Here is a 27,440-nt window from a genome sequence, read left to right as displayed (position 1 = left end):
GTGTATGTGTCACTGGAACACCTGCTGTAGTCCTAAGAACTAGCTCCTGCATTAAAACTGGACCTTCTTCCAATCTTTTCTCAACATCATAAAATGAAATGAAAAAATGTTTAAAATGAAAAATCTCAGCATTTCACATCTTCCCATAAAACTGTTCAGGTACTTCTTACTGTACTTGTTATAAAGACTGAACTCTTCAACATGGGCTTTAAGTAACACCAATATCAAACACCTGCCTGCCTCTCTAGCTTCACCTCATATCACTCTCTCTACATGGCTTTTTTCTTAGCTATCCGTGGCTGTCTCCTGCCTCAGGGCCTTTGCACATGTCTGAAAATTTCTCCCCCCCTCCTTAGTTTCCTCAGGGCAAATTCTATTTGACCTCCAGGGTTAAACCTTCCTTTTTCATATCCCAGTCTCTTTTAGCCCATAATATTCTTTCTCCTTGAGTCTTGCTCTATTCCTTGGTTGCACATATTTCTGTTTATAATTATATTCCTATCTAGTTAATGTTGGGCTCTCCCACTTGGTTGTGAGCTTCATAAGGATAGAGATCATACTTGTTTGTTTTACACATTATATTCAGAACCTGGGACAGCATCCAAAGCAGAGTTGGTGACCCCCAAAAGCTTTGGTTAAATGAAGATGAATAAATAAATGCAAAGTGATCTTCATCGCTAGACTTAAATTTCCTCAAGGACAAAGCCACAGTTTATTCGTGTCCTAAATTATTGTGAAGCCTAACGAAGGCTCTGACTCAGTAGATACATAAAATAATTATGACTGTGAAATGAACGAAGGGAGAAAGGGCTGGCAGGTGCATCCAGCTGCCCTAAGAAGATACATTCTGGGTGAATGACAGTGCAAGAAATCTGAGGCTGCCTCCTCGTCTTATGATTGACTCCAATCCCCAGGGTTTTTATTCCCATCCCCAAAGATAAGAAACTCCAATCAAACTCACATCTCTCCCCTCCCTCAACACCAAAGTGAAACAAGCTTTATCCCAGAGCTCAGGAAGAGGGGAAAATATAAATTGAGCTGAGATTCAGAACACTCAGGGGGGAGGTGGCAATGAAATACCAATAAACCATATTAATATGCTGAAATCAGGAAGAATAGGTTGAACTCCAACCCAGATTTAATAACTATATGTGAGAGAGTGCGGGAGAAGGCAAAGCTAGGTTTCAGTCAGAATTCAAATGAGATCTGTAATGAAACTGGTAATATAATTATAAACTGTGAAAACTTTTTTTCCCTTCTCCCTCTTCTTGGACTTAATGGACAACTTGCTTAGCAATGGCCTGGAGCTGGTTCTGGGGGCTACGGATAGGCCCTAGAGTGGAATCTTTTTTTTTTTTTTTTTTTCCCCTCACAGCTCTTCATTAGGAAATTCTAAATCCACAAAAACATGGAAGGAGAAAAATGGCTTTAAGCCATTTCCTCCTTAAATAGTAACTGATCCCCAGGTTAAAAGTGACAAGGGGTTTGAGGGAAACAAACCCTGGAAAACCATTCTAAACAGCCAAACATGTTCAAGCTTTTAAAAATATCACAGTAGCCAGTTGGGTTGGGACTTTTAATGACACTGTGCTAAGATGCTAGCTTGGCTTCTGACCAGGATGAATTGTTACTAATTTCCCTTCTTAACAAAAGGGATAACTGAGTTTGACATCCAAAATTGGCGACTAATTTCCATGTTTTGATAGCAGATCAAGTCCAAAAACATACCAGTAGGAGCTGGGGGCAGAGGATGGTTGCAAGGGGTAGGGGAATTAAATTTATTCCCACTAATAATTCCATTCTGCTGTTGTGAACAGAAGGCCACTTTGACTTTTTGGCTCGGAGGAGAGATGGCAGGCAGGAGCTTCAGTGAGACGGCGCTTAGGACTGTAGAGTTAGATGTTCCATCATTGTTGGCTTGGTGTTCACAAAGCGGTGTAGGGTTGAGGCAGTGGTTGGGGCTGGGAGAGAAAAGGCAGTATGGTACAGAGGTTAGGTGCCCTGATCTGTGGCCCAGGGATGTGAGTTCTGCTCCCAGTTCTTCTGATTTCTAGTGTTGTAACCTTGGGCACATTAATTCACTCTTCCCATTCTTACTTTTCTCATCCAAAATCAATGTTAACACTTCTTGCCTAAGAAGAGTGTTAGTGGAGCTGATGATTGTGGGCACCTTTGGCCTCTTGTGAGAATAAGTCTTATTATGGGAATGCTGTGTTTCTCCCTTTCTATTTGTACAGCGTTTTTATTATTTATTAAGACAATAAAGAGGTTGGAAAGAGACCTTAGTGGGCATGGCCAGGTTAGTAAAAGGTACAGTTTTAGAGAGGCTTAGCCAGAAGGAAGAAGTTAAATAGTTAAAAATCAATAAAAACACCACTTCCTTATTCATATATAGTGCTTGTTTTCTTCCCTTCCATCCTGTGGTCAACAAATAGAGCACATCATCTTCTCTGTGGCATGCTCGGATGCTTGGAAGGCAAAGAGGGGTAAAACTGTCTCCGCCCCCCCCCCCAGTTTGATGGTAGTGAGACACTACCAAGAAGATGAAATATGAAATGCTGTGTGGTAAGAGTCTTCATGAGGTTTGCACTAGATGCTCTGGGAAAGGGTAGACATGTACCCCAAGGCGGACATGGGATGTGGTGCCAGGAAGGGGATGTCTTAGGGAAGAGCTACCTGAGTTGGGCCTTAGAGCCATTGATGCTTACCTGGAGGTGGGTGATGGATGACACAGGCTTCCCAGAGGGGTCAGGAGTACTTTTTCACACTTTCACTGAGTCCATATAGACCCTGTTGTACAAGCTTCCCAGTGATTGCAATAATCATGTCACTGAGAGTAAGTACCATTGACAGAACATTGCTAAGTGCCAGGCCCCAGTGCTGAGTGCTTTGCAAATCATCACTTCATTTACTTCTATGACCGCATGTAGTAGATCCAGGCATCTCACCCATTTTAAATTTAAGGGAAACTAAAGCTGAGGGAGTTTACGTGTCCACCTGAACATCACTCAGGCAGGAAGGGGTTCGGCAGAATTATTTCAAATTTGCAGCCACAGAATGTGGTAGACAGAGAAAATATTGGATAACAAGATCAGGTTCTATCTCTGCCACAAATTCACCATGACTTTAGGCTAATCTCTACTTCTCCGGGCCTTGGTTTCTTTGCTGTAAAACGCAGGAAAAGGGAACAAGATGGTACTTAAAACTCCTCCTTGGCCTGATATTCTGTCAGTGGAATGGGAAATACTGGGGTTCAAAGCCCTGCCTTTACTCATCCCATTAGGGTATGTGACCTCGGAGTCTTTATTTAACCATACCATTAGCATCCCTGGTCCTCTGTTTTCTAACTTGTTTGGGACAGTCTGGCCAGGCATTCTCCGAGCAAGGATTTGGGGAGTAGAGGCAGCTGAGCAAACCTTCCACAGCCCACACGTTGCCATTTGAAGAAAGCTTAGAAGGATCACAGCCAAGCTTGTGCAGGGACCGCAGGCTCCCAGGGCTGCCAGGATGAAACAGCAAGTGGTGGGGAGCTGGGCCATGGTGGAAGAGACGCCTCTTTGTCTCCAGCTCCCAGCTTCAGCTACCAAGGGACCTTGAACGTCTCGGAAGCCAGCAAGAGGATGAGATCAAATTCAGAAGGAAATGATGAGATGGGAGGAATAATTAAAACCTGCATAACCCTCCTGCTTCTCCGTCTCCCCCTGCTCATTCCTCCCACCTCCCCCTTCCCCACTCTCAGCCTCTGGTGCCCAGCAGAGCCTTGCTGTTTGGCTTTCTTCCCCCCACCCTCTGGATTATCTAAGCCAAATATATCCACAGCTGCACAGCCTCGGTTTTCTTGGCAGGTGTTAGCAACTTTCTGAAGCTCTGCTCAAGCCCCTGGGCATGTCACCCTTTGCTGGAATCACCTCCAGAGCCTGAACCACCCATGAACTTTCTACACATTCCCTCCCCTGCTTTCGGCCAGATTCTTATTTGGACTTTGTCAGTGAATCCCTACAAGACTCAGCTGACACCTTTGCATGTCCGCTCACTGCCAAGACTCACACTCTAGAACTAACTCAGATACTATCAGCACTAAAGAAGCATGAAGTAGGGGGAAGAACAGGAGATTTAGAAACAGAAAACCTCCAGTTCAAGCCTGCACTCCTCCACTTACTACCTATGGATCTTGGACGTGTCACCTTACTTCCCTGAACCATCAGTTTCACCATCTACAGCCCTTCACCTCTACTTTGTAGGGTGTTAATGAGATTAAAATAGAAAGTGGTAATAAAAAATAGCCTGTAACAAATTCTCTGTAAATGCTAAGTATGCCCTCAAAGAGATCATACATGTTATTTAAAGTGAGAGGTTATCTATAAAACAAAAGACAACAATAAAAGGCAGATCATAATCTGGACCAGGCATATAGATAAGAGTTAGCAAGACAGGCAGGGAAAACCTGGAGTGTTTTTGACTGGACAGATCTGGGTAAAGCTTCAGGGAGCCAGAGGGTGTGGTTTGCCTTGGATTTGTCTCATGGAAGGAAGCTGGATGGGCAGGGATTGTAAGTGAGACTCTGTGCTCTGTTGGAGGTGATGAGAGTGAGGACAAGAAGGATGACTTTCCAGGTAAAGAGATCAGTATGAACAAAGGTATGGCAAGAGCAGATAGCAATGCAGAGTATCTGCAGCTCCATGAGTCTTGAGCAAGACTAATAAGAGGAGCAGATGAGAAGAGCTATGTTGGGTGGTTGGGGGTCATGAAGTTGCTGAAGGATTTTTTTTTAATTTATTGGATATAGTTGATGTACAAATTTTGTTAACTTCAGGCATAAAGCAAAGTAAATCAATTACACACATACATTGATCCATTTTTATCAGATTCTTTTCCCATATAGGTTATTACAAAGTGTTTAGTAAATTTTCCTGTTCTATATGGTAGGTCCTTGTTACTCATCTATTTTATATATAGTAGTGTATATATATCAATCCCAACCCCCTAATTTTTCCCTCCTCTCCCCACATTTCCCCTTTTGTAAACATAAATTTGATTTTAAAATCTTTGAGTCAACTTCTGTTTTTTAAGTTCAGTTTTGTCAATTCTATTAGATTCCACATATCAGTGATCTCATATGATATTTATTTTAAACAAGGAAGTGTAGTTGTTTTTACAAAAGACGATACACTATAGTAATTCAGAATTATACGGTAAATCAGGCTGTAGAGTCAGATTTATCTGGGCTCAAATGCTGGGTCTATCAATTACTAACAGTTATACAATGTTGCAAATGTTAGTTAACCCTCCAGCATCTTTCTTAATCTGAGAGTGGACATAATCATAATAGCTCCCACATAGGAAATTTAAATGAGATAAAATCCATCAATTATTTAGTAGAGAAGTTCCTGTTGTGGTTTAGTGGGTTAAGAATTCAACATAATGTCCATGAAGATGCAGATTTGATCCCTGGCCTCACTCAATGTGTTAAGGATCTGGCATTGCCGCAAGGTGCGGCGTAGGTCGCAGATGCAGCTCGGATCTGGTATTGCTGTGGCTGTGCTGTACGCTGGCACCTGCAGCTCTGGTTTGACCCCTAGCCTGGGAACTTCCATATGCCATAGCTGTGGTCTTAAAAAAATATGTATTTAGTAGAACGTTTGGCCAGCAGGAAACACCTGGTAATACTAGTCTTTATTGACATCATAATAGTCTCCTAGTCTAAGTTAGGTCTCCCTAGTAAAGGATCCTGAACTTTTATTTTGTGTACTCAGCACATTTACAATTGCTTATTTAATACCTAATTTGGTTAAGAATCTGGACTGTAGATTCACACTCCCTGGGTTTAATACCCAGGTCTGTGTTCCCTTGCTGTGCAGCATTGAGCTGCTTATTTAATCTCTACACCTTTGTTTGCCAATCTGTGAAATGGGGGTGGTGACTGTAAACCACCTCCAAGGTCAATGGAGTGATTATATATGAAGCACTTGACACACAGGGCTTGGTACACAGCTAAGATTTAGGAAACAATAGCCCCTGATATGCTACTTTAAAGCCCTAAGGACAAAGACTGTAGTTGTCTTGTGGCAGTGAAATCTCCAGTATCTGGTCAGGGTCCAGTGCATATCTGTGTGGGCTGACAGACCACAATGTAGAAGGTGGGTCTGAGGGGCCAAGGGGAAGGCACACAATTTACCAGGAGGCTCTTCCATTTAGTCTTTATGATCATGTCTGAACCACAAACTTTAGAAGTAAGAGTGAAGATAAGGGAGTCCTGTGAAGCTGGACCAAGGAAATTTAGCAGCTCATTGCAAGGAGAAGCTGAGGAGGGGACGGAGTCAAAGAAATACTATTTGGCATCTGCCTCCTGGGCTCCCTTAGAGGTTGGTGACCCCAGACATCAAAATAAGAGCATGTTTTGCCAAGCTGGGAAGGGCAGGCAAACCAATAGCAGTGGTGTGTGGGTTCAAGTCCTAACTCCCCCTTCCCTGTGATATAGCTTCATATTGAAAGACAGCAACTTCCATGCACCAGGAATCAGACTGTGATTGTGAGGATTTAAGTAGTTGTTAAATGCAAGCGCCTGGCCGCAGTAAACACACCCAGAAGATCGTTATTATTACTATTCCCCTCTGCACCAGAGTTCCTATGTGAGATCAAGAATCAGAAGCCCACCTCCTGGTTATGTTTGTAGGGGGAAAAAAGGGGGGGGGCAGGGGAAAGAAATGCAAGCAACTTGAAGAACACATGCTCTTAGGACCTTTACAAATCCCCACCTGGATGGAAATTATTAGTAAGAGATGTCACCGTGCTCTGTGAGCAAAATTAATTTGCCAGCTCTCTGAAGGCTGCTCTTCTGAACGTTTGAATCATTTCAGTAGTATTTCAGGTGATGTCTCACCATGGTATCTAGGCCAGGATGGAGGATGGAGAACGTGATCCGTCCTGGCGCCCACACAGGTGCTGACATGACCCGTGAGTGTGAAGGCTCTGGTGGTGGCCATTCCTGCAGAGACCCAAATGCAGCATTAATCAGCTGGGCAGGGGGCCTGCCATGGAAGTGGAGACCTGAAGGGAGGCCCAGGGGCCCAGTGATCGGAGCTGGTGTCACATTTGAAATATGGAATCAATTAACAATGGCAGCTTCTGCCTCCTCAAGAGAGAGAACATGGGTCCATGGGTGAGGGCACATGATGGCCATGCTGCAAAGTAGCCAGCCTGGCAATTTTCTAAATTGCAGAATGTGAGAGCAGGAAAATATTTTCAGCCTTATTTTCAGCGCATTTCCCATCTCGTTAGCGCTCCTGCCAAATGAAATGACTGTATCCCTAAAGACCCAGGTTCTCTTTTTGGTCCTTTACAACCATTCCTTTCTTTTTCCCTAAATCCTTTTTTTCCTTCCGCCCCATCCAGCTGCTGCCTTCTCGCACTTAAAGTTGGAGAAGAGACTTGTGGTTGCCTGATGGGAGGGGGAGGGAGTGGGAGGGATCGGGAGCTTGGGCTTATCAGACACAACCTAGAATAGATTTACAAGGAGATCCTGCTGAATAGCATTGAGAACTATGTCTAGATACTCATGTCGCAACAGAAGAAAGGGTGGGGGAAAAAACTGTAACTGCAATGTATACATCTAAGGATAACCTGACCCCCTTGCTGTACAGTGGGAAAATAAAAAAATAAATAAATAAAAAAAATAAAAAATAAAGTTCAGCTCAGATGTGGCCACCTTGACTTTGCAGGGGAAACAAGGGGCCCTGCTCTGTGTGCCCCAAGCTCTGTTTCATCTTTATCATGACCTTGATGATGCTCTTTGGTACCTGTCTGTCTAGTTATCTCCTGACCGAACTGTACACTACTTGTAGGCAAGATCTCTCTCCTCTATCTAGATAGCCTTCAAATTTTGTCACAGTATCCAACACAGAGTGTTTTTAAGTCCATTACCTATTCAAGACCTAAAAACCAAACCAAACCAAACCAAAGCAACAACAACAAATCTCAAAAAACGCAACAGTCTGAAATACTTGCTATTGTTACTTTGATTATGATCCTATTGCAGTTTTATTTTGAAATCCAAGATGATCTAACATCACATGATCGGACAAGGAGAAGGCTCCCTAATCAATCTGCTGAGTCGGCCTTTCGCAGCACCCAGTTCCACACCCTCCCCATCCTCGTGCTTCAGATAAGATCCTGAGTATGTACTTAAGGTATTTTGGATACCTCAAATATGATGTGAGACAGCAAATTGGCCATCCAGTCACCTTTTCAGTCTCCATCCTTCTGCCCTCCCAGGATCAATCTCACTATTAGAATCCAAATCAATGTAATAATTGGTTAATTATAACAATAATCAGCTAAAGCCTTCATGTGCCCCTGATGTGGCAGGCAATACACTAGGTGTTTTACCTATGATGTCTTAACCTTTCTAGAACGTATTCACTTGGGGAACAAATATTTAATTCATGTTCCTGCTGTGTCATGGAGCAGTCGGAATGCCCTCCTGAAAAAGACATTAAAAGGCTCCTGCCTTCATAATGCTTTCATTCTCAGCAGGAGACAGGCACCAAAGCAAGTTAGCAAGAGAATGGAATATGAAAAAAAAAAAAAAAAAAAAGAATGGGCTATGTCAATGACGTAAGTGAGAACTGCCATGAAAGTAATTAAAATGATGTAAAATAAAATAATTCAAACAAGGAGTATTGGGATGTCATCTCAGATAGGGTGGTCAGAGAGATCTCTCTGAGGAGTTAGCATTTAAGCCAAGATGGAAAGGGATCGTGGGAGGCAGGTGTGTTTCAGGCAGAGGGAGCCGCAAATCCAAAGCTACCTGAATGACAGAGAAGCTGGAACAGGGTCCGCATGGTTGGGTGGCCAGGTGAGGTGGGGTTGCAGAGTCAGAACCAGGTCTTTATGATGTAGATGTTCTTGATGCCTTTCCATCTGTTGCTCAGCAAAGTAGGGCTCTGATGAGCATTCTTTGTCCAGGGCCATTTTCTGTCGGCCTCACCTTTGTATGTTTAAAATAAGCTGGGCTACCCCATTCCTGCTCAGTTCATTCATGAAAAGTTTCAGCATCTGCATGCTGGTCACTTGTCCCCCTGACATCTCCCTCTTCCCCTCATGTTTTATCCTCAGTTCAATTCCAGTGTCTTCTTGGCCCCTGATGTAGTTTTTGCATCTTTTCCTCTGTCTGTCTCCATGCTGCCCTGAGAACCAGGGACAGGTTGGCCTCTCTCTAGGACTTGCCTCCCAGGTCTATCTCAGACACAGCCTCACCCCCCACTCTCATTCCATCCATGATGGTGCTCCAGAAACCAGCTCATTTAATCATCCTGGTACCCAGTCTCCAGTTCACAACTAGGATTTGTTGGCCCATTATTTGAGGCCCGTAATTGGAGAGGGATTAGAATTTTACTAAGCAACTTGAGTAGTTGAAGTTTCAAAGAATAAATGAATTGGTAAGTTTGAATTTCTGGCAGTGCATGGCAATTTATTTAAAAAAAAAAAAAAGGCTTTACCCCCGCCTCCTACTCATTTATGTCTGCTTTTCAAAATTGGTGTCCTTCTCTGTTGCCGTAAAAGATGCTACTTGGGGAATCTCAGGGCACTTTCCCATAATGGAAATGAGAAAGTCAAAAAGAAACACACCAGCAAATAATGTTCCTTTTTGCCCTGGGATACCATTCGTGATTATTTCTCAGAAGTGATCTTTAATTGTTTCATCTAAGAAACACGCATCTTTTTTCCTCTGACTATCTCTTCATAGAGGCTTTGTGAATTGGATCCAGCTATTAGTAGCACTTACTAATTTCCTCTGAGTCTTGCTGGCTGAAGCGCCAGGCTTGGAACAACTTTTAATTTTGTTTTTAATTAAATTTCAGTTGTTTCAAATCAGTCACTTTTAATGTCATTTCCTCGCAACCCTCAGAAGCAATAGCGGCTGTCTGTGGGTTCTTGTTTATACACACACACAATCTGATGTGCGTGTATCCGTGGCCTGGCTAAAGACTGACTCCTGGCTGAGGTCCAGAGCAAGAGCAGGCAATTAAGAAAATAGAAATGAGTCACAGAATGAGCTTGTGTTTACACGGTTCTATCCAAAGCGAATGTGTTGTTTAAGCAGGAGTCTCCATTATTCTGTTTGTTTTTGCCAAACTGTATTTGAACAAGGCAACATTTTCTTGTGTTTCACAATAGAGTTATCAAAAGTATGTAGGTAGAAATAGTGTAAGAATAGCGAACATGTATTAGGCATTTATTATGTGCCAGGTACTCTTTTAAGGACTTTACATAGATTACCTCATTTACATTAAAAGTGAGTAATTTGAAACAACAGAAATTTAATTTCCATATATTACCTCCCACGTTCCCGGGAGATTATTATCCAGTTTTATCGCTGAGGAACCAAGGGCCATTTAACTGGATCATTATCACTGGGTCAGTCCGCGGCTAGGCTAGAACATGAATCCTGGCTGCCTGACTCCATAGTCCTGCTCTTAAACACTGCCCTAGACTCTCTGTTTATAAAAAGACAGTTGGCTCTCATCACCTAAATGATTTTAACAACAGAAAATAGAGAACATTGACGAGTTCTTTGCAAAAGTGAAATTATGTTAGTCTGTGTTTGGTCTTTTATGTGGCCTCGGGTAAAGCCCATTCCTGTTGTGTAAACTGTAACGTGCACCCTGGGATTGGGTTCAGATTCACAGAATCACAGTTTGGGTATTTAACACTGCTTTTTCCGATACTTATCACCCCAGAAAGGACAATTATGTTTGAAAGCAAAAACGTAAATACGTGCCAAATCTTGTATCCCCACGTTTAGCTAGCATCATTTGCTATACTGCCGGTTCTGACCATAAAAAATAGAACCCAGTGATTTTCTGTCTCAGAACTTCACATTCTTTATTTTCTTTTCAAGAAACATTGTTTCACTGATACCACCCCTCTCCCTTCTCCACCCCAAACACACACCCCGACACTCAGATGCACATAGACACACACACACACACACACACACACACACACACACACAGCCTGCTGGATACTCACAGCGGCTTGTTTCTTTCTCCACAGCACTCCTTCTTATTTGTAGTCATGTGCATGTTGGTGCATTTACTTCTTTAAGCTCATCTCCTACTCAACATTGTACATTCTCTATGGCCAAGTGTTATAGCGCTGTGTCTTTTGTGTTCCCTGCTGAATACTCAGTTCTTACAATCAGGCCTGGCATATGCATGGTGCTCAGTAAACATTTGTCAACTATATGAATAAATGCATTAAGATTTAAATTCAGTAACCAGACTGCTGAGAAGTAAAGAAACTGTTAGATGAAGCACAGTACCCAGAGTCTGGACAGCTGGACTCTCGTCCCAGGTTTATAATTAAATACTTAACGTGTTTATGGGCAAGAGACATTTTTACTGTGTTCAACATCTTCCTTCGTGACTTGGGGAGGGTAATAACTTTGTAGACAATAGATGCCTATACAGAGAGTATAAATGAATGCCAACTACTCTCTCTTTTTTTAACATTCCTTAACTCTTTTCTTTCTGGCAGTAACCCTAGAGGTAGTTACTCTTAGGTTCCTTATTTTATTCAAAGGAGGAAACTAAGTCTCAAAGAGGGTAGCAAGTTTGCCCAAGTTCACACAGTTGCTGTACAAGATCTGTCCGACCCCAGAACCTCCAATAACTCTTACTGTGAGGATCAAGTGAGATATTGGGTGTAAGGTTGTTATACAATTTCTGAAATGCTAAACAATAACTATTACCAGGGCTTATTAGTGAGTCTCAGGTGAAATATGAAGCATCATCAGAGAGAACTGTGTGGGCTCCTTCTTTTGTTCCACAGATAACAGCTAAGGCAGGGAGTTCCCGTTATGGCTCAGTGGGTTAAGGATCCAACATTGCCACAAGCCATGGCATAGGTTGCAGATGTGGCTCAGATCCAGTGTTGCTGTAGCATAGGCCACAGCTGCAGTTCTAATTTGACCCCTGGCCTAGGAACTTGTGTGTGCCACCATTGTGGCTGTTAAGAGTTCTTCAAAGAGCTAAAGCACCATTTGTTCATACATCCATCCATCCAAACTGTTTATTGCTTGCCTACAAAGTGCCAAACACTGTGCCAAGGACCCACAATTTGAAGATGAGTTTGATGTGGATTGTCCCTCGGAAAGCTCAGTTTCTTCCGAGGTAGATAAGACATCAACCTGCCCAAACCTTGTCACATGGGGGATATTCACAACCTGAGCAAAGGCAAAGGGGTGGGCTAGGATGTGCATGGGAAGGAGGAGCAGAACCACTTAGAAACTTGCTGTCTTTCTTTAGCCAGTGCCTCTCCAATTCCCATGGAGGAAGAACATATTCCTTAGGAGCCAGAGACAAAGAAAGAAATAGCAAGCACGTTTTGGTTATTGACTGTGTTTGACTCAATACTGTAACTGTAACTAGTTCTGAAGTTGTTGGTACATTCCTTACTACTACTACTACTACTACTACTACCACCACCACCACTACTGCCACCACTACTAGTAGTAATAGTAGTAATAGTGGTAGTAGTAGTAATAGTAGTAGTAGTACTCTTATTATGACAGTAATGCATGAATGAATGATGTAAATATTAAATATGTCCTCATTCATATTACTGGTCCTAGTCTGTTGGCTTGATGACTCTTTTGGTGTATATCCTTCCAGAATTTCTCTTACTTCTACACGCATGCACACACACACACACACACACACACACACACCCTGAATTGCCACTTGTTTGTTTGTTTCTTTCTTTGTTTCACACCTGAGATAAGATCCTACGTATTCTCGGACAATTGGCTTTCTTCAGCAATGATGGACATCTCAGTATGGAATGTAGAGTATGTGGTATGTATCACTGTCCACATTTTACAGAAGGGGAGCCCACCAAGTCAGGGCATGGGCATAAAGTCCATCAGCTGGTAGTGGCAGGATTGGGGCTCCAACCAGTCCTTTCTGGCACCAGAGCCTGGTTCCTTTAAGCTATACCCTTGGAGGACAGAAGTTGTCCTTCACATGCCATGTATCAGAAATGTCGCTCTCAGTCCTCCTGTATCCTGTTTGGGCCTCAAGACCTTCATTTGGTTCTCAAATAAAAATCATGTCCTTTCTCTCCGTACCTCTCCCAGAATTCATAGTAGGCTCGGCTGGTGCAGGGCTGATGGCTGAGCTGAGCCAGTGTTATATTGCTCCAGGTACTGATATTATATATATTAGGCAGCTGTTCTCATCTGTGCCAGCCGGTGAAATCTGTTCCATCAACAGGACTATTGAAACCTCTGATTTTTGGAAGCCTTGGCCCATGTAGTCCTTTGTAGCATCATAAAACAATTAGATTTAGGTTTAGCATTAATTTGAATTATTGTCCAGTTTCCAGAAAATATCTTCTGGAAATGTCAGGAGGATGTATTACATGTCTTTGGAGATATTAAGTATTGAATTACAATATTATGTCACCTTCCCCCTGCCATTTCTCTCCCTCTCACTCATACACACTCTCAGCATGGTCTGATTTATGTTTCAGCCACTACCATGAACAGTTCAGGACTTAGAAAAATAGCCAGAGATGAATATTGACAGGCGCCTAACACACACAAACACACACACACACACACACACACACACACACACACTTAGTAGTGTGGTTGGATTTCCCTGAAGTAAGAAGAATGGTAGGCAGCCTGGTGTTACAGACAGAGCTCTAGACTCGGAGACAGATAGACTGACTCTCATTTGGAGTCATCAGCTTCTAGCTGTGTGATTGAAGACATGTTTAATGTCCTTCAGCTTTAATGTCCTTGCCTGTAAAATGGGGATGAAACTCTGCCCTTCAGAGTTATTTCTGGGATCAATGAGATTAAAAACAGCGGTAGGTAATAAAAACTCCCATTTGGTAAGAAAATCCACACATAGTCACGTGTGATATTCATGCAAATGCTACAAGGTAAATATTATCCATCCTCTTTTTGATGAGGAAGCTGAGAAAAGGAATATTAACCATATCCCAAGGTCATTCAAGTAATAAATGGTAAGAGGACTTTTTGAATCTAACGTTAACAATGACAAGTTTTGTGCTTTTCCCACTAAATTCAAAAGAGAAGAGAATAAAAGCTAAGAGACCTAGAGGGAAAGGAACACACACACACACATTCTGACAGTGAGAGACACAAAAGCAGGCAGGTGTCTGAACCTAATTTGGTCGGTTGGCATCGAACCCACAGTGTAGTAATGAAACAGATCCAGGAGGAATTGCTAATATGGTTATTCTTAGCGCTCACAGTTGTGAGTCGTCTTTGCCAAACAGCCCCTGACGTTTGTGCAGATTCCTTGGGAAAGGCGAAAAGAAAAGGGTAGACTCAAAGAAGGGAGAACAGAGCGGGGAACCGAGTTAAGCTGGTGGATCTGGAAAGTCACATGGTACTTCCATGCATTAGTTAATTCAGTCAGCCTGTAGGTCTTAGCCACACATTTTGTATTTTCATTACAAATGTATTGAACCTAATATGTGCCAGGTATTTCTCTAAGGCCTCTATACTGTTACTTCACTCTTGCAACATATCTTAAAATAGTATCCCTTGTTCCTGCCCTACCCAACTCACCCTAGGATATTGAGAAAATCAGAGATGTTCCTGGGATAAGCCATGAATCCACACAGGGGAAGTAAGCATTTTGGGGTAGGCTGGAGAATGTTTTCCTTTTTTTTTTTTTTAATTTTTATGTAGGCTTTCTCTCTTTTTTTTTTTTTGATTTATGTGTGTGTGTGTGTGTGTGTGTGTGTGTGTGTGTATACATATACCCTTTTTTAAAAATTTCCCCAGTACATTATTTTTTCTACTATATAGCATGGTGACCCAGTTACACATACATGTATACATTCTTTTTTCTCACATTATCTCTTTTTAATAATGAAGCTATTGTCTGACTGCTTCCCAGGCAAGGCTGCCATGTTACACAACTCCAGGAACAGCTATATAGGATACAGTTATTCTATCTACACATATGGATGTGTGTGTGTGCGTATATGTATATACACACACACACATACATATGTATATATACACACACACATACACACATACATATATATATACACACACATACATATATATAGATACATTCAATTATCCAATTGCAAATGCACGTATGAAATACACACACACATATAGCTATGTGGATAGACATGCAGTTAAGCCTAGAATACATTTTTTGCTGTGTAAATTTTGTCCCCTGGAGTAATACAATGCTGAGACCCTGGCTAGGCATGCTCCTGTCCTTAGGCAATTAAAATGTGTTTTATTTAATGGTCATAGAATTCCATGAAAGAACTATTCCATTGTATGATTATGGAAATTGAGGAGGCTTGCCAAAATTAAGTTATATGTTCCAGGGTCACACAGCTACTCAGTGTCTGGGCTAGGATTTAATCCATGCTTTTTTTTTTTTTTTTTGGCTGCACTTTTGGCATGTGGAAGTTTCTAGAACAGGGATCGAACCTGTGCCACAGCAAGGATCTCAGCTGCTGTAGTGACAATGCTGGATCTTTAACCCACTGTGGCACAAGGGAATTCCGGAGTCCATTCTTATTTGACTCCAGCATCCAGGCCTTTGCCTCCCATCTAAGTTCTTGCCTTACTTGAGCAGGGAGGGAAGTTTTTTTAATGTTAGTAAGTCAGAGCTAAAGGATCTTTGAGTTTGGGGAGCAACTGTTCACCATGTTCATTCAAGAAGCACTGATCTGATATCAAAAAGAAATACAACACTGAGACTGGGTTTGATGCACAAATATCTAATGAATTAATGAAAAAATTTTTTAAGAGAACAGAAGGAAAAAATAAATGAATTCTTAAATTAAAAGTAAATAGTTGCTTTCAATCTTTAACCACAATTCTTTAAAAACTTAAGTAGCTGAAAGAAAAACAAGAAGCATTTTCTGACTTTGTTCTTTTCCCCTGCTGCCTAGCTTGATACCAAATTGTTATAACCCTGGGGAGAAAAAATAATTTTTTTGAAATTTCAACACTTCAAACCTCTTTTGTTCAGACTCAGATACCCCTAACTCAACTTTGAAGCAAGAGCAGGGACACATAAAGGCATGTGGAATTCTGTGGCAATCTGTTTTAGCCAGACTTTGATCACAATTTGAGGTGGGGAAGACAGAAAGCAGTAGAGACACAACAATTGCCTGGAGCAAATATGGGTCTGGCACATGTCAGGGAAACCTCTATTTGGGGAGATGGAGCAAGGCTTTGATACAGCTCTATTTGGAAATGACTTTTTTTGCTAACATAGAATTCCAGTGACCTGTCCGTATCCATGCTTCTTTTTCTGGGACATCTGGTGATGAATTTCTTCTGTGACATTGATCTCACAAGGTCATTAGCATTTCATCTTCCCATCAAAGGATCTCTAGTCTCATGACAACTTCCTTCCTTCCATAGGATCTATTCATTTTTTATAATCTATTTTTTATTGAAGTCTGTTAATTTACAATGTTGTATTAGTCTCAAGCGTATAGAAAGTGATCAAGATATATATACATACACACACACACATATATATACATGTGTGTGTGCATACACACACATATATATTCTTTTTCAGATTATTTTCCATTGAGCATAGTCCCCTGTGCAATGTAGTAGGTTCTTGTTGTTTACCTGTTTTATACACAGTAGTATATATCTGTTAATTTCAAACTTCTAATTTATTTCTCCCCCTACCCCTACTATCCCCTTTGGTAACCGTAAGTTTGTTTTCTGTGTCTGTGAGTCTATTTCTATTTTGTAAATAAGTTCATTTGTACCATTTTGTTTAGATTCCACATATAAGTGATGTCATATGTTTGTCTTTGACTTACTTCACTTATTACGATGATCTCCAGATCCATCCATGTTGCTGCAAATGGTATTATTTCATTCTTTTTTATGGAGGTTCCTTAAAAAATATAAATAGAATTGTCATATGATCCTGAAATCCCAGTCCTGGGCATATATCTGGAGAAAATTATACACCAAAAAGATACACGCATCCCTATGTTCATAGCAGCACTATTTGCAATAGCCTAGACATGGAAACAACCTAAATGTCCATCAAAAGATGAATATATAAAGAAGATGTGGTTTTTATATACAATAAATGGTTACTCAGCCATGGAATCTATTTTCGATTTTCAGTGTGAAATCCTGCACCAAACCCTAACCTAGAGGTCACAGCCCTTGGGTTCTGGTTCAGCCCCAACACTTTTCAGCCCTGTTGCTGACCCTCACCGCCCCACAGTGCTGAGAGGTTTGGAGTCGCAAAACATAGATTCTAGCTCAAGATATTTCACTAGTCCCAGTAGCATCTTGGGCACATCCCTCTTCTTCCTTAACCCTTTGTTTGTTTATCTCTAAAGGGTCTCTCTGGAGCATCCGTTCTCAGTGAGGACAATATTTCCAAAGGGATGAAATTGATTACTGGGAAATATGGGGGGCACAAAAAAAATTCTACTCTTTTTTTTGTACAGCAAAAGCACAGCACAGAAACAGATATACAATATATCTGTGGTATTAATATTTTATGAGTGGGATTATTAAGGGAAGAAAAGGTCTTCCTTAGTGGAAAATGTTCCTTAGTGGGTGATAATGAAAAACAAAATCGAGAAACTATACCAGAGGAACTCAGAGTTTTCTAACACTCTTTAAAATTAAATATATAATTTAGCATCATACAATTCTGATCTCTTGTATGATTGTTCCAAGAAAATTCTGATCTCAACCAAGTTTCTGTCTTCCTCAGACCTTAAAAAATAGCATTTTCATGAACAATAAGCAAAAGGAAAAAGGTGGAGGAAGTTCCCTTGTGGTGCATTGGGTTAAGGATCGGGCATTGTCACAGCTGTGGTGCAGGTTCAATCCCTGGCCTAGGAACTTTAACATGCCATACGTGTGGAAAAGGAAGGAAGCGAGGGAGGGAGGAAAGAAGGGAGTAAGAAAGAGAGAAAGAGGTAGACCCTCTTTGAATTAGCCACTGGACCATCTCAGTGTTTTCTTAGGGTCTTTTTTCTCCTTGTCATTTGCATCTCATTCACATACTTGAGCAGGATTGCATATTCATAACAACCAGGCTACCACTCCTTCTGCCCTCTGTCCATCTAGTGATGCTGGAAATACTTGGGACCAGGTCAGGCAGCAGACTGGGCATCTGTGGAATGGATGAAAATAGCTTAGCTCAGATGAGTTTTTATTCTGGACTCCACGAACCCTCGAGGGGTCCATAGCCAGAACTGCATTTCAGTTATGGGTTTCCTTTGTAATACTATGCATTATGTTTTATACATGTGAAAACTTTATTCTGAGAAGTGATCCATAGGGATGCATGACAGCAAATAAAGGTTAACAAATGGAGCGAATGCCAGGCTTAAGAGATAGTCGCTATTGAAAACGTAATGTTAGTTTGCTGGGGCTACCGTAACACACACCACAGATTATGTGGCTTATTCAACAGACATTTATTTCCTTCCAGTTCTAGAGGCTGGATGTCTGCAATGGAGGTCTCGGGCAGGGGTAGTTTCTTTCGAGGACCTCTCTCCTTGGCTTGTCCGTCTCTGTCTTCTCCCTGGTCTTCACCTAGTCTTTCCTCTGGATGTCTCTCTATCCTAACCACTTCTGCTTAGGACACTGGCCATATGGATTGTGAGCCTACCCTCATGACTTCATTTAACCGTCATTACCTCTTTGAAGACCCTGTCATAAAATATACCCACGGAGTTCCCGTCATGGCGCAGTGGTTAACGAATCCGACTAGGAACCATGAGGTTGAGGGTTCGGTCCCTGCCCTTGCTCAGTGGGTTAAGGATCCGGCGTTGCCGTGAGCTGTGGTGTGGGTTGCAGACGTGGCTCAGATCCCGAGTTGCTGTGGCTCTGGCGTAGGCCGGCTGCTACAGCTCTGATTGGACCCCTGGCCTGGGAACCTCCATGTGCCACGGGAGCGGCCCAAGAAATAGCAAAAAAAGACAAAAAAAAAAAAAATACACTCACATTCTGAGTTCCTAGGGGTTAGGATTTCAACAGATGAATTGTGGAGTGGACACAAGTCAGCCCATAACAGGTAGACACAGAAATAGGTTGAAGTTGATCCAAGGAAAAGAGAGGAAAAAAAAAAAAATGGCAGAAGGGAAAAGAGCTGGCAAGAAAAGTTCAGGTTAAGGCATCAGGGAAGTGGCACATGCCTCTCTCAGTGAGAGATGATTATAGGAGAACCATCCCCCACCTGCCCCATGACCTTAGAGAATTACTGTCCCACAAACAGAGAGTCCCCTGCTACGCTGGATGTCACTGCTCACTCTCACAAACTCTGCAAACTCTTGTTTTTTAACCTCACTTTTTTTTTTTTTTTTTTTTTTTTTTGCGGAGCCTGATAACCCTGTAAAATAGTGTGCAGTCAATGACAGGTGGTAGGATGTGTTCAGGCTGACTGGGGCTCTGGGGCTGGGGATTGGGGCAGGGGGAGGTATGAACGGGTGTGTTTTTCAGGGGTCTTTTGGGCTGAAGGTAGATGAAGGCTACTCATTTCTGCTTCATCACAGTTTGTTTCTCCTCCTCTGCCCCATCTCCCAGGTCCAAGACAGATGGGATCATAATGGGAGACATGTGATGTAACAGAAAGAAGGAAACCTGTAATTATGCTGCACCCAGCGAAAGGGGGAACAGAGGAGAGAGCTGAATATTTGGGGCTAAAAAACAATTCCATGAGCTTCATTTGTGAAGACTGTCTTTCAGCCATGCAATCCTTCTCTCCTCTGCTCCCCATTCGGCAACGGTGACCAGAGCCTCCTTTTGAAATCTTCTCTCCACCGTTTGCAGAGGTCTGTGTCATGATTCGAGGTGTAATGAAAGGGATTCGCACTGCTGTCTGGCTCTCCAGGCAGTTTTCTCTGGTGATACCTCCTTCTGTGGTATTTTTAGTTCTCATCTGTAGCTTTCTGTTTCTTCTGGGGGCTGATGTGCCTCTGGCTTTTCAGATTCCACTACGGAGTGTCCTGAGTTCCCCAGCTCACCCCTGATCTATGCTGCACAATTACAGAAGCAGGCTTATAATCAATGTAATTGAAGATCAGAGTTAATGAGGACCTCTGTGCCCATGCAGTCCCCTGAGCCACGCCGAGCTTCAGATGCTAGATAAGGAAACGATTGGGCTGAACTGAAAATCCATTTGGCTAATTAGATGATGTATATTCCCACAGCCAGTGGGAGAAAAAAAAAAAGAAAAAAATATATATATATTTAAAAATAAGGAAACATGACATTTTGAAGTTGAGATTTTGGCAAAGATTCATTTTGGAGTCATTGCTCTCTGAAGAGATTGGTTTGTGTACAAAGAGGAATCTCAGAGACTTTGGTACTTTTGATCCAAAGTCAAGAAAATAAAGCAGGGGAAAGCTAGCGATGTATGAGATACAGGAGATAAGGCATTTTTTAAGTCCTTTCCTGTGCCTTATTCTCGAAGCAATGCTAGAATTTACCAAGGGAGAACTACTTACCACTCTTTGACCTTATGGCACTTTCTCTTTCTCCCTTTCCCCACTCTCATCTACACACACACACACACACACACACACACACACACACATCTTGTGAACCTCTAGCACGCCCTAAGAACTGTAGCGATTGCATAGTTGCATAAGGCACAGTCTTTGCCTTCAGGAAATGCAAACTCGAAGTGGAGGAGTAAAAGGAAGATGACAAACACTCACCCTTTGCCTTAGACTTGCCATCTTGAACTTCCTTCTTCCTTCCTGGAATATAAGTTCTCAGTGGACTGATACCATATTTTGCTCAACCAGAGCCTAGGAACAGGGCCTGACACACAGCAGGTGCTTTACTTGTTAAATGAATAGATATAGGAATGCATGCATGAAAGAAAGAATGAATCTATAATATGGCATACAGAGCTGCTAGTTGAGTGGAATACCTTGTAAATATTAGAGGGATTAAGAGGTTTAAGAGCCAGGTCTGAAGGAGAGACTTAAGGGGTAAATGCCACCTCAACTTTTGCCTGGTTTGTTCTTTTGCATTCTTCAAGGTCTAGGCCAACTCTGTAATGATTCCTCTCTGATCCCCTTTTCCTTTCCTCCTGTGTCTACTGAATGCCCAGCCCTTTCAGGCAGTTCTTACCACACTCTAGGTTGTATTATATTTATCTGTGCATAAATTTTTCTTCTTTTTATGACCACCCCTGCTGCATATGGAAGTTCTGACGCTAGGGGTCAAATCAAACCTGCAGCTGCAGGCCTATCACAGCCACAGCAATGCCAGATCTGAGCCGAATCTGTGACCTATGCCACAGCTTGTGGCAACACTGGATCCTTAACCCACTGATAGAGACCAGGGATCAAACCCCCATTCTCATGGAGACTATGTTGGGTTCTTAACCTGCTGAGCCATGATGGGAACTCCTATCTGTGCATAATTTGATCTCCATTATTATTCTATCATTTTCCTGATGGACTCAATCTATTTTTCATTCTTTCTTTTTTTTTTAATTTTATTGGAGTATAGTTGACCGCTATGTTGTATTAATTTCAGGTGAACAGCAGAGTGAATTAGATTTCTTACCCAGAGTTTCTGCCGTGGATCAGCGGAAACAAATCAGACTAACATCCATGAGGATGCAGGCTTGATCCCTGGCCTCGCCTAGTGTGTCAAGGATCTGGTGTTTCTGTGGCTGTGGAAGAGGCCGGCAGCTACAGCTCTGATTTGACCCCTAGCCTGGGAACTTCCATATGCCATAGGTACGGCCCTAAAAAAAGAAAAAGGAAAAGAAATAGATTTCTTACCAAGGTAGAGTTTAATACATTTTGGTTAAATGAACACATGGATTACGTCTTAATTGCTGTGTGTTGCACAGTTACTTCCTTTCACTTTCGGACGTGGCAGCTCCCTGCCACGTGTCCTTGCCACTTCATACCGAGTCCCTCTAGTATTTCTACTTTTATAATCCATATCACAAGCCCATGGGGTGAAGGAGAGCTCAGGATCCAAGATAGCAAAGTTCAAATTGTGGTTTGGAACTGGGGAGACTCTGAAGGGCTAGTCTTGTATTCTAGCTCCCATGGAATGAAAACAAAAACAAAAACAAAAAAAACCTTCAAGGTCAATATGTAAGCATTTCTGCTTCCCAATCCCATCATGAAGTGAGCTAAACTTTCCTCAGGTCAGGCATGGAACTTTGATATCATGATTTCATTCAACAGGTATTCACCAAACTCCTAGTATGTGCCAAGCCTTTTACTGAGGGCTAGATTGATAAGGACTGATTAAATAGCCCTGACCATTTCCAGCAGGAAATCACAGTCTATCAGAGGCAGCAAAAGCCCTCCAGCACTACAGAAGGCACACTAAAGGGATAGGCAGAGGCTACCAGAGCAGGAGGGAAGGGACCAAGGCAGGTAGTTCTGCCTAAGACCCAAACAAAGCCCCAACTCTCAAGACAGCCTGGAATAATGGGGAGGTCCCAGCTTTGAATGCTGAAAATCCTGGGTTTCATTTCCACATTGTCCCAAGTTTGATTAGTTGTACAAATTTGGCTAAGCCACCTCCTCTCTGAACCTCACGTTGTTCTTCTGTAAAATTAGGGACATACATATCCTGCAAGTCTCTTATAAGAATTAAGTGAGCATTCATCCCAGGGTCTGGACTAAAGAGTCTATTCAAAGGATAATAACTTCTTTCTCCCATTAAACCAACAGTACACCTTGGTATGTTATCTAAGGAAGTGGAAGATAACCTGCTTTTGAGTCAGTCACTTCCAAAGGGAATCATATTTCTCATATTTGAAAAAAGATGTTAACCAGTATTCAGAGTTTCCAAGATCGTAAGACTTCCAAAGAGCCATCAAAATAGCTCCAGCAAGTTGAGATTTTCCCACGTGCCAGGGATTTCACAGACAGTGGTGGATGTTGTGATGCTGCTTCCAAATCTCATTAGACTGTAGGCAGCCATTCCCCCAGCTGCCTGGAAGGTTGATGGCTGACCACTTTCTCTGCGTCTTTCGTGGAGAAACACCTCCATTGAAAGGGACCACTTCCCTCAAGTTTACATCCCTTTTCCCAGGATCTCTCTCAGCCCAGGACTGGTTAATGTGGGGAAACAAAGACCTGACACTCTTGCCTTGATTTGGAACAACTCTGAAGGACCATCTCAGCTCCAGGGATTCCCATGGGATCAGCTGAGGGCTTTGCTACAACCTCAAGGCAGTTCACCTTCTCCCTCTGCCCAATCCCACTGTGCTCATGCCCTTGCGGGAAAATGCCCCAGGCACACCTCCTACCTGCCAGTCTCTGCCTTCGCGTCTTATTTCTGGTGAACATGACCTAAGACGCATGTATTTTCTCATTTAATCTGTATCTGTATTAACCCTGTGGATGGGAAATCAGTATCCACGGTTTGTATAGGGTATGACTGAGGATTTGTTTTCTTGTCCGAGTTCAGAGAGCCAGTAGGTAGTAGAGTGAAGTTCTGAATACATATCTCACCAAGTCTATTCTCTTTATCCCTGCACTGTGTAGCTTTCCTAAAGTAATGGGATTAGCCAAACTCAGCCCTGGGACACAATTCAATATCCATCCCTCAGTCTTTAGTGAGAATAAATACAGGAATTATCCATTTAAACAGCATGACTGTGCTTTTTAAAAGAAAAATCTGTAGTTGATACTGACGTTCTGTGCCTTGCACAAGGACCCATGTGACATGCTTCTGCTCGGGCTTGGTTCCAGAGGGGAAAATATGGCTTTGGAGATGGATTTGCATATCTTCCCTTGCCAGAAATTTGAAATATGGAATCCAACAGACTTCAGACTTCTTCTCTCTCTCTCTCTCTCTTTTTTTTTTTTTTTTTTTTTTTTTTTTGGCTTTAGCTGCCAAGGATTTTAAGGCCAACTTCGAATGTGGTCATTTTCTTATCTCAGAGCCTGGTGCTCTCTGCTCCGTGTGCTTATCACATGGAGTCCTCTTTCATCGTCACCAAAACCATGTTGCCCACTGTTTTTTTACTTAGGAACTCATTCTATAAGATGAGTATAAATCATAATCTGTGTGTGAGTTAGAGAAGATAATGTTGCCTTCCATCCCTGTATCCTTTCCAGGGAATCTAAGATCCTCAAGGCAGCCAGGTAAGGCCAGATGCGGTCCTGCTGCCCATTGGACCATAGCTGGGGACAAGAGCCAGGAGGAGCCCAGCCACTGGTTGGCCAGCAGGGTCTGATATGATCTGAGAGAGAGGTTGCTGCCAAACCTACAGGATGCCTATTACATGAGTCCCTTTTTGAAAAACTTGAATTGCATGCATGGAATAACTTTGATGGTTGCTAGTGAGGTAGAGAAAAGCAAATGCAGGGAGAGAAGCTGAGTCATGTTCATTTTGAAACAATTTAATATCTCCTCCTGCTGAGGTCTCTAGATATGCCATAAATCTAGAACCACTCTCCAAGTCCAACTTTATGAAAAGCCATCCTATTAAAACTCTTTTTTTCTTTCCCCCGGTGAAATTCTACCTTTGCTGTATTGCTATATACAGACACTCACCACTTATACTCTGAATGGGCTTCTGCTCATTGCTTCCAAATACCATATGGAATATATTTACATGTATATGTGCATGCAGTCTATATTTGACTATATTTGTGTGTATGTATGTGTATGTTAAAGAGGAACCTTTTAGAATATAGATTGCCTATTGGGATAGAACATGTTGGAAAATAATATGAGAAAAACAATGAATTCATATGTATGGACTGGGTCACTTTGCTATACAGCAGAATTTGGCACAACATTGTAAATTACTGTACTTTAATAAATAAAATAAAGTGAGATAAAATAGAACATAGATTGCAAAGCTAGGGTCTTTTGTTTGGCCACCAAAAGCTTTCAAGAACAAATTTAAACCATTTCCAAATTGGTTTATTACAATAAAAATCTGAATTTTCAGCCTCTCTAGAAGAAAACCTGAAGTTTTTGCACTGCTTTTACCTTTAGAACCCTTCAACAAGAGCTGGCTAAAACCGAGTTCGTAGTACACCCCAAACCCCAACTTTCCTTTTTGTGTCCCAACATTAAGGCATTTTTCATTGCATGAGTATTGCTTTTTTTTTTTTTTCATTAAAGTATAGTTTATTTACCATGTTGCTTTTTTTTTTTTTTTTTTTTTTTTCTCTTGGAGGTGCTACACATTTCTTTGAATCCATCTCCTCTCCCCTTCCCTTCATAGACTAAAACAAAACAAAGCACAATCTAGGCCAGGGGGCCAGAATGCTATTTTCCTTATCCTCAGCCACAGTTTCCCATTGTTGCCATCTGGAAGCCTCCCGTGGGGCATTAGTGACCCCTGTTCCAAGGGGGGGGGTGCCTGGGGGATAGAAACAAAAGCTTTTTTTTTCCTTCCAGATTTTATTATTTAATCATTCTTTACCAGGACACACTTGGCACTGGCTCAGCACTTTATCTACATTAATTCATTTCATTTTCACTACAATGAGGTGGGTTCCATTAATATTCTTCTTTACAGATGATGCAGCCAAGGCTCATTGGCTCTGAGTGGCTCACCCAAAATCAATGGCTGGTAAGGATAGATCCAGGATTTGAACCCAAGACTCTCTCAGTCCTAAGGGCCTGATTCTTTTTTTTTTTTTGTCTTTTTGCCATTTCTTTGGGCCGCTCCCACGGCATATGGAGGTTCCCAGGTCGAATCAGAGCTGTAGCCCTGGCCTACGACAGAGCAACGCAGGATCCGAGCCGCGTCTGCAACCTACACCACAGCTCACGGCAACGCCAGATCGTTAACCCACTGAGCAAGGGCAAGGACTGAACCTGCAACCTCATGGTTCCTAGTCGGATTCGTTAACCACTGCGCCATGACGGGAACTCCTAAGGGCCTGATTCTTAAGCACTAGGCTAAACTATCTCTTGTGTCTGTTTGTCTCTCTCTCCGTTGTCTGCTGACACCATGACTGGCATGTTGAAAATGTTCTGTACATGTGTATGGACAAGCGAGAATAGGGGACCTGGGGTGGGGAGAGGGCTTGATCGTACCTGTCTCTGTTCCTGGCTTGCAGCATCAGCAGCAAGACATCTGGACTCTAAAATTGGGGAGAAAGTAGCTGTCTTTCTCTGTTCACTCACAGGGAGCAGCTTTGTGGTGAGTGAAGGGAGCTACCTGGACATCTCCGACTGGCTGAACCCGGCCAAGCTGTCCCTGTATTACCAGATCAACGCCACCTCTCCATGGGTGAGGGACCTCTGCGGACAGAGAACCACAGATGCCTGTGAGCAGCTCTGCGACCCAGAAACCGGTGAGCCATGAGTAGGGCTTGGCAGGGGAGGGACAGAGAGTGTGGGTCAAATGGTGGTCTGCCCTCCTTCTGCCGGGAGCATCATAGCTTCTGGATGATGGCTAAGGGGCTTTCTGAAAAGTCCATCAATCCCATTGGTAGTTCAAGTATATGTTGCCATTGCCTGACAAGGAAGAAAATTCTTCTGAAACCAGAGCATCTCAAAGTTAGAAAGGACCACAGAAACCATCTAGTCTAGTTTCTGCAAAGCAATGTGTTTGAATGTCACCAGACTTTTCTGAGCTCAGATCCTGTCTACTTTCACCTAGCTGGGTGTTACCATTTTTTCATCTTTATAGAGATATAATTGACATGTCAAATTGTATAAGTTTAAGGTATATAATGTGATTATTTAATATCCATATATAGTGAAAAATGAATATCAGAATAGGGTTTGTTGACTAGCAGTGGTGAGAGTGGGCATCCCTGTCTTGTTCCAGATTTGAGTGAGAAGGCTTTCAGTTTTTCTCCATTGAGTATTATGTTTGCTCTGGGTTTGTCATAAATGGCTTTGATTATGTTCAGGAATGTTCCCTCTATACCCACTTTGGCGAGAGTCTTTATCGTGAATGGATGTTGGACTTTGTCAAATGCTTTTTCTGTATCTATTGAGATGATCATATGTTTTTTGACTTTTCTTTTGTTAATGTGGTACATGATGTTGATTGATTTGTGTATGTTGAACCATCCTTGTGAACCTGGGATGAACCCTAACTGGTCATGGTGTATGATCTTGGAAGTCCTAGCACAGCAATTAGACAAACAAAAGAAATAAAAGGCATCCAAATAGGAAGAGAAGAGATAAAACTGTCACTGTATGCAGATGACATGATACTATACATAGAAAACCCTAAGGACTCAACCCCAAAACTCCTTGAACTGATTAATAAATTCAGCAAAGTAGCAGGATATAAGATTAACACTCATAAATCAGTCAGATTTCTATATACCAGCAATGAAATATTATAAAAGGAATACAAAAATACAATACCTTTTAAAATTGCACCTCACAAAATCAAATTCCTCAGAATACACCTGACCAAGGAGGTAAAGGACTTATACACCGA

At 42.1% G+C, this 27,440-nt stretch overlaps 1 protein-coding gene across 6 annotated transcripts in view; it reads left to right on the top strand.

The window, feature by feature from the left end:
• Positions 1 to 27,440, top strand: part of ASTN2 (astrotactin 2) — a 915,211-nt gene that overhangs the window by 368,866 nt on the left and 518,905 nt on the right. For all 6 annotated transcript variants that reach the window (XM_021074502.1, XM_021074486.1, XM_021074494.1 and 3 more), the window contains one exon: positions 26,167 to 26,334. In XM_021074502.1, coding sequence (XP_020930161.1) covers positions 26,167 to 26,334 — 168 coding nt within the window. The remainder of the gene's footprint in view (positions 1 to 26,166; positions 26,335 to 27,440) is intronic.

This window comes from Sus scrofa, chromosome 1 (genome assembly GCF_000003025.6).
Source record: "Sus scrofa isolate TJ Tabasco breed Duroc chromosome 1, Sscrofa11.1, whole genome shotgun sequence".
NCBI classification, from domain to species: Eukaryota; Metazoa; Chordata; class Mammalia; order Artiodactyla; family Suidae; genus Sus; species Sus scrofa.
The sequence above is the reverse complement of the archived record's forward strand: the minus strand, read 5'-3'. Positions and strand labels throughout refer to the sequence as shown.